This window comes from Haliotis rufescens, unplaced genomic scaffold (genome assembly GCF_023055435.1).
Source record: "Haliotis rufescens isolate VD_foot unplaced genomic scaffold, xgHalRufe1.0.p SCAF_5, whole genome shotgun sequence".
NCBI lineage: Eukaryota > Metazoa > Mollusca > Gastropoda > Lepetellida > Haliotidae > Haliotis > Haliotis rufescens.
This window is the reverse complement of record NW_025964223.1, coordinates 3,526,494-3,541,083: the sequence shown is the minus strand read 5'-3', so window position 1 is coordinate 3,541,083 and position 14,590 is coordinate 3,526,494. Positions and strand designations below refer to the sequence as shown.

General features: G+C 42.0%; 1 protein-coding gene across 2 annotated transcripts; it reads left to right on the top strand.

Moving 5' to 3' along the window:
- The first annotated feature begins 1,028 nt into the window (after positions 1 to 1,028).
- LOC124133625 lies at positions 1,029 to 10,606 on the top strand. Of its 2 annotated transcripts, none has more exons than XM_046498079.2 (2): positions 1,029 to 1,297; positions 8,840 to 10,605. In XM_046498079.2, exon 2 carries the CDS (start codon positions 8,858 to 8,860, stop codon positions 9,815 to 9,817), a length of 960 nt encoding a protein of 319 aa, XP_046354035.2. In that variant the 5' UTR covers positions 1,029 to 1,297; positions 8,840 to 8,857; the 3' UTR covers positions 9,818 to 10,605. The 2 variants fall into 2 exon arrangements, with proteins under 2 accessions (XP_046354035.2, XP_046354037.2); XM_046498081.2 differs by lacking the exon at positions 1,029 to 1,297 and adding an exon at positions 6,168 to 6,422 and having other exon boundaries at positions 8,840 to 10,606.
- The last annotated feature ends 3,984 nt before the right edge of the window (positions 10,607 to 14,590 follow it).

Below are 14,590 nucleotides of genomic sequence, written 5' to 3'. Positions count from 1 at the left end.
GCACTTATCAGCTTTCACTGAATGAAAATATTATGTTTTGAATATAACGTAAATGTAAAAAATCAGATTCACATTGGGAATTATGTGTACTTATGCCAAACTGGAATCAGGTCGTTTCCTACCTTGACATGCTTCATCTAACAACTCACTGATTTTTCCAAAAATGTGGCAGCGATGGGTGTTGCCAATGTCCCACCTGGTTAATTATGTGTCAATATTTCCTGATGTGTGGAGCATTGCTCATACCATCAACCACTGGTTTATCAAGGGGTAGCCCAGTGGTTGAAGCATTCGCCTGTCGCACCGAAAACCAGGCTTTGATTCCCACATGGGTACAATGTGTGAAACCCATTTCTGGTGCCTCATGACACGACTTGTAGACTATGTCTAAATGCGGCGTGAAATCCTATGCACTAGTTAAGCCCGCCTAGACACGAATATTTAAGGTCGATATGATATTAAACTGTCAAAATCTTTATAGTCAGTGAGTCAGGGATATGTCGTTTAACGTCGCGTTCCAGATATTTCACTTATATAGCGACGTACATGCATGCATGCATGCGTGCGTGCGTGCGTGCGTGCGTGCATGCGTGCGTGTGTGTGTGTATGTGTCACTCAGATACATTATACTGTCCCTGAGCCAACCAGTCCTTGTTTCGAGCCCTTAGCGCCAGGCAGGTCAACAAGAGGTGCCTTCTTTAAACGTCGTTCGATACAACCGACCTTCACCTACCCGAGGCAGGGGTGTTAACTCATATGAAACTAGACTTTTACAGTCAGTTACCTCCCTTGCCTCGGCAAGAAGCCGGGCTTCCGCTCTCAGAGAAGAAATCAGTTAGTATTTCAATATATCAATACGTCGTTAATAATACGTATTAGCTTTACAGCTGACTTCGATTTATATAATAGTTCGCTAAATCCGATGTTTGATGTAGTTCTACTAGTCGGATGCCGCGGTGCACAGGAAGCAAGGCTACACTGAAGGCGCCCTAATCACCCGCTCAGTGTCGTGGGTGTGCTATCAGTCAACGTTTGAATGTAGAAGACACGCTATTCCTAGCCGGGTTATGTCTCATCTAACACTCGTTGACACATTTCATAGCATTTTTCACATAACCAATCCATAACCACGGACTACAGTCGCGGATATTGTCAGAAAGCCCGAGCAAGTCTATGCGTATCGTCTTCGATGAAGAGCGTCGCTGTTCTCACTGTTGTCACAAGCGCCGTTGGGGCGAGAGGCGGGATGCGGGAGCAGATGCACGGACGCACGCTGTAGTGGAATACTGTCCTGAAGGTGGGTATTTCAAACTGTTGTACATGTCTTAGGCATGTTGGATCTCCTTAACGTAATTTTAGGTACCTTTGTGTGGCGTCCGTGTACATGTGTCTGGAGAGGTTTCTGTAAAATTCTGTCTTCGCTGACAAGACGATAGATGGGTGAGAGTGATGTTGTGTATACAGGTATTATATTTTATGTGATGACTCAATAGTCGTCTTCGAAGTTTCTTTGTATTTCAATACACTAATTATTATATTCGTATACTTAATTCTGTCGTCACCTCAGTAGAAGCGGCGGTAGTAGCAGCAGCGGTAGTAGTAGTAGTAGCAGTAGTAGGGTAGTAGCAGCGGTAATGGTAGTAGTAGCAGTTGTACTCTTAACTTGTAGCAGTAGCAGCAGTAGCAGCAGCAGCAGTAGTAGTAGTAGTTGTACTCTTAACTTCTAGTAGTAGTAGTAGTAGTAGTAGTAGTAGTTGTACTCTTAACTTGTAGAAGTAGCAGTAGTAGTTGTGGCAGTAACAGTAGTAGGGTCGTAGCAGCGGTAGTGGTATTAGTAGCAGTTGTACTCTTTACTTCTAGAAGTAGCAGTTGTAGCAGTAGCAGTAGCAGAGTCGTAGCAGTGGCAGTAGTAGCAGCAGCTACAGTAGTAGTACTAGTAGTAGTGGTGGTAGTAGTTGCAGTAGTAGTTGCAGCACGAGCTGTAATAGTAGTAGCAGCAGCAGAAGCGGTGATAGCATAAGCAACAACAACAGCAGCAGTAGTTTTTGTTGTACTAGTACTAGTTGTAGTAGCAGCAGCAGCGCGCAATGGTAACAACAAGAAATAGTATTATAGTATTAATGGTGGCGGTGGTGGTAGTAGTAGTAGCAGCGGTGGTGGTTTAATAGTAGCGGATGAAGTGAGTCATGGCACGCTGCTTTCGGTAAGATCCTATAGTATGTATGTGCCAAGAGGCCAGATGATAATGAGATATATATGGTTGTACATTTATCTAGGAGACAATCATATCAGAAAACAAGATGAAACCTCGTTTGATCGAACTTAATTATCTCGATATATCGCTTTAAACGATATCACGTTAAAGCGCTTGCAAAAACTCATCGGCATTATGGTTTAACAGCGACACTCCGCTAGTCTCGAACAACGGATTTATTCAAAGTTTCCGATGACTTCGAGTTAGGGAGGTTAAATTGTAAATGCATCTATACATTAAATCCACAAAACGACAGTCAGCTTTAACAAGAGTTAATGACAACTGTGTCTTATTTTTTTAGACGAAAATATCGTACAGATAGATACATCTGTGTATCATGTTAACATGAACAACTGACTTGTTTCAGTCTTGTTCTGTCAAATGGAACCGAATTCCACATTTTTCATTACAAAGGTTAATCAAATTAATGTATTATTACAGAAAATTGTCTTTGTGAATAGAACAAGCAATCAACTTACTAATAAGATACACCGTTGCTCATATATCATCAAAAGACAGGTACTCTATATTCAGTACACAAACAAAAGACCGACGGAGTATATAACCCTTTATCCCAGAACCCCACAACGTTCAGGCCAAGGCAGGGTCGACGAGCACAGTTACTGTATATTGACAACCATTGTCTCTGTCATCAGACGGTGTACATTTCAATCTGTCGACGGATACATAGGTAAATCGCATGCATATTCAATCGCACTTTAACAATAGGTTGATAGAAGATGATCACGAATCCGCTCAAGATCTAAATGAACAGGTACTCGTGGCAGGTGGCTTAATTAGCCTGTGGTGCGGTGCTTTGAGCTTTGTGTGGATTTTCGGTGACGTCGGCAGGCACATTTTAAGGTATTGTCTGGAAAAGAATTGGAACTTCTAGGTAGTGATTTCTTACGACTGCGGGTGTCCTCTCATCTGTCAGACACCCCACTGGGTCGACAGATTTAGTAATGGTTGACTGATTACTAATCCCCTACCTGATACCTATGGTTTAAGTGTATGTGTTTTTATCCAGCGACTGCAGTGTATTCAGTGTATTATGGGTGTAGAAGATATTAAATCAATGGGTTTAATGGTTATAAATTCTCGACTTCGTATCAATCACAGCTTTCAGGACGTGTCTCAATTTTCTAAATCTTGAAGTGATGATATACGACTGAATATTCACAAAAATAATTTCAAACAGGTAACAACATTATTTATGATATATGAGTTGCGTTAACGCCGCTTTGAACAGTAATTTAGTTGTATCAACGCTTAAAGATTAAGGAGAGCCAAGCGTTACTAAGGCCGTAGACAACTACCGATTTTAGCGAATCCATGTGCATTTGTCCCAACTGTCAGCGGATCCTGGAACGACTGAGTTACGGAACTCTGCGCTGCGTGTTTGTCGCCTTTGACGTCCGTTTTGCCAGCATTATCAGAAGGGGCGGTAATATAAAGAGAACATTTTATATGAATCAAACCACCAGATGAAAGTATCAAGACCCCATATATATGTTTATGGGTTGCCCAGTCGGTGTGCAGAGTTACGTCCCTTAGGCGTGCCAGAAACCTGGCCGTTCGAATCCCTGTTCGCGCTGTTTCTAGGTTCGTCAGCACTATACCCGTGTTTTCAGTTTTCACCAAAGTGGTAGACGTCCAAGACCTGTATTACTTCGGGCTTTCCTCCCACATTAAACTGACTCGCCGTGATATGACTGGAATACTGATAGAACTTGTAAAAAGCGTTGTTAAAACACTCACTCACTTACAATGTTGACCCAGGTCTTCCAGTCTGGTTGCAAGAAACACTCGGATATACTCGCGATTTTCGTGCTGCAAGTGCATTTGTAAGAATGCCTTATCTAACTGACAACACTGGCATTTGACTAGCGCATGCAGCACTGTTTATTAGATATTAATAAGTCTTCTTGCATGACATACTGTTGCCCGTGAGAATTAATGTACATATCACTAAACCACCCGCACCCAAATTCAGTTCGTGTCGATATCCCAATAACCTTATCTGATATTCCTATCTCTCTAATACACTTACGGTTAACTTCGGGTGTATATGTTTCCGATTGGGTATTAATCTCGAATAACAAGAGATTTAACAAGGGAGGTGATTTGTCAGGGTATATGTTTGTGCGAACAGACTCCATTCGAATCGATTGTTATCCGCGAGGTCTTAGCGCAGTTGTCTCGTTAGGCAAGGGAAGAGAAACAGTTATGTGAAAGAGGATTCGCGTGTGATACTCGCTTGCACAGAGCATATTTGAAAGATAGATACCGGATTACAAGGACGTGTGGTGGGGGAGGGGGTGGGGGTGGGGGAGGGGGTGGGGGTGGGGTGAGGGGTGAGGTGTCGTTTGGTTTTAAATATTATTTTCCGATTACTTTGTTTGTTGCTTTACGCCGCACTCAACAATATTCCAGCCATAAGACAGCGGATTATAAATAATCGAGTCTGGACCAGACAATCCAGTGATTGACATCATGAGCATCGATCTACGCAATTGGGATAGGATGCCATGCATCAACCAAGTCAGCGAACCTGACCACCCGATCCCGCTAGTCGCCAAGCATAGTCGCCTTTTACGGCAAGCATTAATTGCTGAATACCTGTTATAACCCGGATCTTCACGGATCTTTTCCGACTACCAGAGGAGGTACAATGATGTGGGTGTATTTTGTAATGGTATCCAAGTGAGAAATGTTTCATTAATATTTGATATATTCGAATTGTTCTTAATGCAATTATTCGATCAATTCTTCGGGCAGTTGGAAAACCACTTGTATTCCATTGCGTACTTGTATGTTTTTGTTCACTGTGATTTCTCGGAGAATAAAAAAACAACATACATAGCTTCCATTTCACCGTATATATGACTTAATTGTTCCTTTGACTTGACTACTGCTTATGTTCATTTAACAAATAGCGCTTCCATGTATTGCCGATATTTACTGGTAAATTTGATTGTAAACAATGGTGTCGAGTTTCATACTGGAAAAGCTTATAAGAGAAGTGTTTACAGAACAAAAATTTTAAGTGTTATGGAAATTACTTGTGGGGTACTAGTATATATCACTTTCATAACATTTCAACATACAAGGACGTGATGGCAGTTATCGGGGGATGTTTGGCTCAATACATTCAGCCACAAAACAAATCACGACTGGCATTGTTGATGAGAAGCAGTCTTAACCGAATGTTAAATGTTTTCAGTCAAAGAAAAACAACACCAGTACACCATCAATTGTACAGATTTGGAGTTCTTAATTATTTGCTTGAAATATATGTTTGTGGAGTTATGTTAAATCAGGCTGCAGGAACTTAAAGAATCTACTACAATGTAGCACGCTATTATAGCAACGATAAACGGTATAATGTTTATATGAAACATTATAATAGCAACGTTCAACGGGTATATTGTTCATATCAAACAACATCATACAACGTTCAACGGGTATACTGTTTATATAAACACCATTATACAACGTTCAACGGATATGTTGTCATATAAAACGCTATTATAGCAGCGTTCAACGATATATTATTTATATCAAAGACTAACAGCAACGTTCAACGGTATATCATTTATATGAAACGTTATAATAGCAACGTTCAACGGGTATATTGTTTATCTCAAACACCATTCAACACCGTTCAACGGTATATTGTTTATATCAAACACCATTCAACACCGTTCAACGGTATATTGTTTACATCAAACAGCATTATAGAACGTTCAATAAGTGGGTTGGAAACATGTTGTACAAAGAATGCAGAAGATGAAATTCGCCTGCTCGTGTGTCTATAAACCAACGCCGATCAAAGATCAAGCACAACAGTCCACAGAGAAAGGTAGCGACCGCCATTGCCTTGCGGCCATTTCACCAAGCCCCAGTAAGAGGCTGTACCCAGATTCCTCTTGACACAAATCCGTCCTGATTGAGAATGTCTGTCGTCAGACTAAGCTTCTATCGTTGACACTGTGGTCCATATCAGATTTGTGTTTTGATCTCAGTGAGATATGGGTTCAAATCGACCTGATCAAGAACACTTTGTTAAGGGTGTGGTTGCGGAAGTGCTTGCGACACATATTCGCTGTCCTACAGCAGTCGGCGACATGGCGGGAAGTGCCACCACCATGGCCGCACCTCACAGGTAGGGTAGAATGAGGCTGTAGATTGTTTGTGTACACTGATGTATGTAGTTAGTAACTGGCTAATCTGTCCTTTAATTACGAGTTGCGACTATTCTGGTACACGCCGTAGAAAACACAAATACCCAATATTGGTTTCAAGATATGGACGTCCAAAGCTTTGTTTGTTATTTCAATATATTTAAATTGTATTTTACTTCCATACTTTCTTAAACCAGTGACCGCATATCAACATGTATAAGACTCCCTCCATTACCTGTGTATGCATCAAAACGGTTGCTCGTGAAGATCCGGGGTAGAATAGGTCTTCAGCAACCCATGCTTGTCGTAAGAGGCAACTAACGGGATCGGGCGGTCAGACTCGCTGACTTTGTAGATTCATGTCATCGATCCCAGTTGCATGGATCGATGTTCATGATGTCAGTCACTGGATTGTCTGGTCCAGACTCGATAATTTACAGACCGCCGTAATATAGCTGGAATATTGCTGATTGCGGCGTAAAAAACAAACAAACATGGAAGCGGTAATTATTTTAAAGTGGGGGACACCTTTTGAAAAAGAAATCTCCATTAAGTCTTTGAAAGGCATTTAGAAGTGATACACATAAGGAAGATAATTTAAGAATGTCAACCTCTTTACTATGAGGAACAACGTTTCGAAGTATATACTTACTTATTCGTCACCTGACGAAGGACTAAGTATATACTCCGAAACGTGGTGTTCCTCATAATAAGAAGTTAACATCCATAAATAAGGACTAAGAATATACTCCGAAACGTGGTGTTCCTCATAATAAAGAAGTTGAGATCCATAAATAAGGACTAAGTATATACTCCGAAACGTGGTGTTCCTCATAATAAGAAGTTAACATCCATAAATAAGGACTAAGAATATACTCCGAAACCTGGTGTTCCTCATAATAAAGAAGTTGACATCCATAAATTCTCGTCCTCCTGAAATTGCCATTCATATCTTAAACCATAACGATGACGTCAAACTATTGTTGTAGCAGTTTATTCTTACACAGGAATTCACTGGTCATTCTGAACGTGCCTTATAACAAGTAAAACCGACGCAATTATCGGTCATTATGCACAGTTGAGGAGAGATGATTTATCAACCAAGACATGGTTAAAGTAGGAGAAATCACTCGAATCTGCTGAATCCGCAAGAATTATCAACAGATTCTCATGATTTCTCCATTACAGAGTGTTAGGGAACCTAGTCCTGGTGATATTTCGAGTCGCAGATGCCGGTTCCAAAAGAGGTCACGTGGTACACAAACACAAGTCTATTTAAGATTTGTAACTTAGTGAAGAAATAAAATATATGAAAACTCCCTACCCCGTCACTGTTTGTAAAATGTCACGAGGAACACTATTTTACTTAACTGGCCTAATAGATCAAAACGGTAACAATTTATCAAGACAATAATCTGGATATTTCTCGGGTCGACTTCCATCTGGCTTTGTTTGATCACTAAATCCCCCATAACACCGACCAGAAGGTGTCAGATCGGGATTACAACTCAATAGAGATTTCCGCTTCACTTGGAATGCACAAACATTGTCGTTGCCAGCTGATCAATGCTCCATAACACACCACAGTCAACCCGTCAACATAAGGCGATCAGGGTTCTGCGTCAATGGACATCCGTTATCATGTTTTGACATTAGCCATTCTTCATACGCATAACAACCCGTAACATTGGCATACACACTTGAAAACATCGTTTCTTGAAACAATCTTCGCAGACCTGGCGCTAAGGTGGTCGTAGCTCCCATTCCTTAACCTAGACTTATGATAGGGTCCAATATATCAAATCCTCGCTCAGATAATTTAACTGCCTACAGTAAACTACATATAGTTTTCAAAAAGGATCCCTCTATGGTACCTATACTGGTAGCCTGGTGGTTAAAGCGTTCGCTCGTCACGCCGAAGACCCGGGTTCGATTCCCGACAAGGGTACAATGTGTGAAGCCAATTTGTGGTGTCCCCCGCCGTGATATTGCTGGAATATTGCTAAAAGCGGCGTAAAACCCCACTCACTCACTCACTTGTAAGAGTCGACTGAACGGGATCAGGTGGTACGTCGCGGTGATATCGTAATGTAACCTTTCAATCACTGGTTTGATTGCCGAAATTGATTATTTACAGGCCGCACTGATCTCCGTATGCGTCTGTTCTGCAATCCATATCAAGATACAATGGCATGTACGACTACCGTAGTGACGGAGCATGATTTGCATTCTTATGTTGAAATACATTACTGCTTCGAGACCCGACACTACAACCGCAACAGTTAAATATTCAACACTTGCATACTGATGTATCTAGACTCGCTGGGAATTTCAAGTGGATTATTATGGTTTATTGAACTCAACATTCAATATAATTGTCGTTGTTGTGTCATTCCAGAACTGCGAAGCTGTAGATATGGATCTGGACAAAGTGAAAAAGAAAACTCAATTAGGAGACGGAACATTAAGAATAGATCACAGTGACGTTTACTTCGAAAACGACCGTCTCTCGGAGGAGCAGGGTATATTCAATGATATTCTGTTGAAATACAAACACCGCCAATACATTAACCGTGACGTTGAGATTAAAGAACTGCGGAGAACGCTGGGCGGGTTTGAGGCTATGAAGAAGTCCGCACATCACGCAAATTCCGAGGCGCGGCCGAAGACCACTCCGGTCTATATGAAACGCCCGCAGCGGCCTGTGAGTACGGCCTCGCAAGCGAGAGTTGTGAAGCTCAACGTCCGTATTCCTGACGATTCCGACTCTGACAGTAGCAGTTACAGTAGCAGCGACGATTCTTCTGTAAGCAGAGAGGTGGTCACTAAGGCTAAAGCTCATATACAACCAAAAGTTATTTCAAAAGCGGGTCTCATTACAGCACAGCTTGAGAACCGGAAGTTCCCGTCTTCGTGGTATACAGATGTTCTACTTCCGTCCGACGCTGTGGTCAAGAAAAGGACACCCACGCCAGCTTCCGGTCTGGGTAGAAGCAGGTCTGCTTGTCACAGACCCAGAACGAGGCAGAAACCTACTTTTTCCAACGCAGACGGCAAAGAGTCAAATGAACCAGCAGACGATAAACCAAGTCTCGTCTGCTCTCGCTCCAAGTCGGCTGTTCTTTCCCGCCGGAAGCTGATTCAGATGACGAATTTGGATCACATGCCTGACTCGGAAGAGAAAACTGAACCCGTTGTGGCTTTACGTGAGATGAACAGAATTCAGAATGAAAGACTCCAAGTTCGTGTGAGAATGTTTTTGGATTCTCTCGACGAACTCAAGAAAAGACAAGCAGCTGCTCGCCATTCTAGAAGAATCAGCAACATCTATGGCAGTGGTGGGTTTTATGACGACCAAGAACCAATGTGGAGATAGTGTATGATCAGTGTGCCTCGTGTGTTATAAATACTTGTCAATGTTGTCAACGAATTGTATAATACCTTTGCTCTTTCATGCATTATTAGGGGCGGTCGGGTAGCCTAGTGGTTAAAGCGTTCGATCGTCACGCCGAAGACCCGGGTACGATTCCCGACATGGGTACAATGTGTGAAGCCAATTTCTGGTGTCCCCGCCGTGATATTGCTGGAATATTGCTAAAAGCGGCGTAAAACCATACTCGCTCACTCATGAATTATTTCTTAATCCAGACTTTTTTAAACATTTCCGCTGATTCTGAAAGCTGAAATGTGAAAAACATAAATAATTATAATTTTTTTCAAATTTTATAACTAAAACCTTAATTTTTAAAAACTCCTGCCACCACTTATTTTACAAAATTAAAAATTTCCAACCAACTTAACATTTGGAAAAACATTTGAAATTGGATTTGTTATTTTTTTTAGCTTTTCGAGCTACCGACCTGAAGTTAATAAATATTTCGTTAACAAACGAAAGAAAAAAATCCGGCCTTAGCGGGTTGATGTTGCTTATGTCTCAGTCAGCAATATTCCAGCTGGATCACTGCGGTCTGTATTCCGGATAACTAGCGGCTGTGTCATGATCAACGTCTCACTCCTCAATGTCAGACAGCCACAGGACTTGACCACCCGATCCCCAGTGCAGTCGGCTCTCACGACAAGCAGTTACAAGGGCCGCCTCTGACCCGGAAGTCCCCCAGTGACCTGCATGGATTAGGAGTGGTCGGGGACCTTCTGATTAAAGTGTCGCAGGCCCAGTCGTCTGATTCGTTCGTTCGTTCGTTCGTTTGCTTGTCGTAAGAGGCGACTAAAGGGATCGGCTGGTCAGGCTTGCTGACTTGGTTGATGCATGACATCGTATCCCAATTGTGTGGATTGATGCTCATGATGTCAATCACTTGATTGTCTGTCCAGACTCGATTATTTACAGACCGCCGTCATATAGCTGGAATACTGCTAAGTGCGGCGTTAAACAACAAACAAAACAAACAAACAAACGAACATGACGTTGGTGTACGGTGCACCAACACACAGCCAAGTACGGCCTCTCTGCCATTAGTAACACACAGTCGTTGCTGGGCTAGACTTAGCACATGCGTTATCAGTTACAGTGAGTGAGTTGGGTTTAACGCCGCTTTTAACAATATTCCAGTTATATCGCGGCGTGTCAGCTTAATGTGGGAGGAAAGCCCGAAGTGTTACAGGTATCAGACATTTACCACTTCGGTGAAACCCACGAGCACGAGTATGGTGCTGACAAACCTAGAAACATAGTCGGGGCGAAACGGGATTCGAACCCACAATCATAGGTTTCTGGCGTGCCCAAGGGACGCAACTCTGCACAGCGAATCGCGGCGCCTTAGACGACTGGCCACCCATGCCCCCTTATCAGTTACAGACACCATAATCCGTAAATGTGGCCCTTCTTTTATGCAGGAATGTAAACTAGTATTTCAGAACGTTGGTTAGCGTTTGCCATGAACTACACTGAAATAACACGGAGAGAGGCAGCAAACATGGCGAGCGTGTCTGGCACAGACACCGAGACAAATTGATGGACTTGTCGGGTTTCTCGTACTCGCATTTTATGATACAGGAAGTCTGGACCAGTCTGGAGCTACATCATCCACGACACGCATTACCCATCTTATACCCCGCTCACATGCACATCATTTACCAACGTAAGTAATGTTATACACATGTGTAACTATACATACATGTGTTTATGTAAATTTACTATGCATTCGCACGAAAAACATCTTAGGTGTTTAAATAAAGTATGTAAATTGTGTAAGGCACTCATATTCGTCAGTCTGTTTACGACTTTCAACACAAAACAAAAAGGTTGTTTTCCAATCAAAGTTGTATGAGAAGAGAATTACTTCACTGAAAATTTTCGCGTGAAGCAACCTGTGTTTGATTTAATTTGTACACAAAGTTCCGACTCCTTGAAAGCAAAAGAAAACACATTCCGCTCAACTCTCTATATACGCATAAAAGTTGGCAACTGTTGACAATTTGTTTGGTGTTGGCAAAAGAACAGATAGTAATTAGATCATCCTATTACGTTGACATAAACGTTCACATTGCAACACATACCGACAGTGCCAATTTACATTTATATTGCACCTGTTCCTGACATGACGCGTTCACATGACGAGTATACTCACGTATGTATTACTGCACACGTATGCACACATACACACATATGTATAGAGGCGCATGTGAACGGGGTATTAGAAACATTCGGTTTCGTGGACTGAAAGACCACTAGGCGCCTGACTACCCCCCCCCCCCCCCCCCCCCCCCCCACACACACACACACACACACACACCGCTGTTGAGATATTAAACTCATGATATGAGAGTTTTGACAGTCGTATTGCATATTCCAGAAACTATGGAATGTAAAGTTAACGCCCATGAATAATTCTACTGATAACAGAAACCAAACTTCAATTTGATCAAGAACATGGAGAGGTGAGTTGTGCACTAGCAACGTTTTATGGAGATGAAATACGGTACTTTACAATGGCTGCTGTCTCCCATTACCTATTTATAATGTCAACCGTAGTGAACCTAAATGCCCCCGTGAGTTGATCTAGTGGTGACAACATGACAATACGATGGTTGAGTATCCATTGTGATGGGACCCGTGAGGATCCGGGGAAGAATAGATCTTCAGCAACCCATGCTTGCCGTAAAAGGTGACTATGCTTGTCGTAAGAGGCGACTAACGGGATCGGGTGGTCAGGCTCGCTGACTTGGTTGATGCAGGTCATCAATCCTAATTACGTGAATCGATGCTCATGATATCAATCACTGGATTGTCTGATCCAGACTCGATTATTTACAGACCGCCGTCATATAGCTGGAATGCGGCGTTAAACAACGAACCAACCAACCATTGTGATGGTAACATATTATCAAATAACGATGCTTCGTGTCATTGTCTATTGTCAAACATTGTCAAACTATTAAATGTCGAACCCAACATAGAGGTCTATTTTGACGTGTCCTATCAACAGGTGTTGAAATGTACACTTGGCGTCAAATGTCAGCGTCCGTACCAGGCCAGGCCACATTAGACATAAATTTGTTTTACTGTTTGTTTGTTGTTTAACGCTGCACTCAGCAATATTCCAGCTATATGACGGCGATCTGTAAATAATCGAATCTGGACCAGATAATCCAGTGATTGACATGAGTATCGATCTACGCGATTGGGATCGATGACATGCTTCAACCAAGTCAGCAAGCCTGACCGTTAGTCGCCACTTACGGCAAGCATGGGTTTCTCCAGACCTATTCTACCCCGGATCTTCCCTAGTCGATACTGATACAGGTTCTTTGTGTACTTAAATCATAAACTGTCAGATGGAGGTACGCAAATAAGTATATTTAACAGACTCAAAATTAGGATTTCACTCAAACTGTTTGGGGCTGCCACGTTTATCGAGCATTGTCCTAAAATATTAAAAGATTATGTCACAGTATATTCACACATTAAAATATGTAATTTGTTATTCGTTTCTTTAGATTATGACATAATTATATCTCAAAATAAAACTTAAAAGTCGTGTTTATCACAGAGTTACGTCAAAATTCGATGCAGTTTAAGTATAGAAGTATGGGTATGAATATTTGTCTGAAGTGAGTGAATGAATGCTGTTTTACGCCACATTCCGCAATGTTTCAACAACGGCAGCAGATTCCTAGTTCTGGTGAAGGTTCCAGGTTTGAATAAATAATTCATAGTACCCTATGGTTGTCGTACGAGTCGACTTCATGAAACGGATGGCCAGGCTCATCCCGGCGGCGAAGATTGCTGCTCATGATATCAATCACTGGTTTCAGGGGTCCAGAATCGACTATATACAGGCCGCCGTCAAATAACTGGAATATTGTGGAGTGTGGCGTGTAAAAAACCGAAACGAAAGAACAGGCCTCCACGATTGTCATCAAGGCTGGGGGTGGAAGTGTCGTGTTAGGTGGCACAGCTAATAATGTGACAACAATAAACGATGAATCGGTGATGATGCAGTCATCCGCTATAGTTGATGAAACTGGTCATCGGGATGCGTTAAAGCAATGACGTCGTGAGCGGAACAATTAAAGTTCGGTCGTAGTGAGTTTGGTTGTGTTATAGGCAACAATTATATTCTTTAATGTACATTTATATTAACTATAGCCGGCCGTAATGTGTGACACGTTGTCAACATAGACGTTTCATCAAGGTGTGACTGGCTACACGAGAATTACATACACAGCCGTTGACACGAAGTCTTATATAAGTTTTCGGAAGTCCATCAAAGGTAATCTACAACTGATAACGCGGACAACGAAAACATTGATAACATTTAGATAATTTGTATCTAAAGGGCAGAAAACAGTGAGGCGTACCACGTCGAGAGAGCAAGGTTCGGCGTTATAACCAGTACAAAACACACAAAACGGTACAAAACGGTACAAAACGGGACAGTTCAAGACTAATGCATTAAACGAACTTGCTTTCCTTGTCTGTTCCAGGCTTCAGCTGTTTCTAATTCACAATGAAACGGGTATCTTTGACGTGATGTTGTGCTGTGTCGGTTGATTAGAAACTGCCTGTTTGTAATGGCAACCTAGAAGAAATGTGGCTAGAGTGGCCAGTAAACAGAAAATATAATGTCATGTCCTATATATGAAGGTCATGATCAGACACCCAGGCTTGCCAATTAGTGACCAGTAA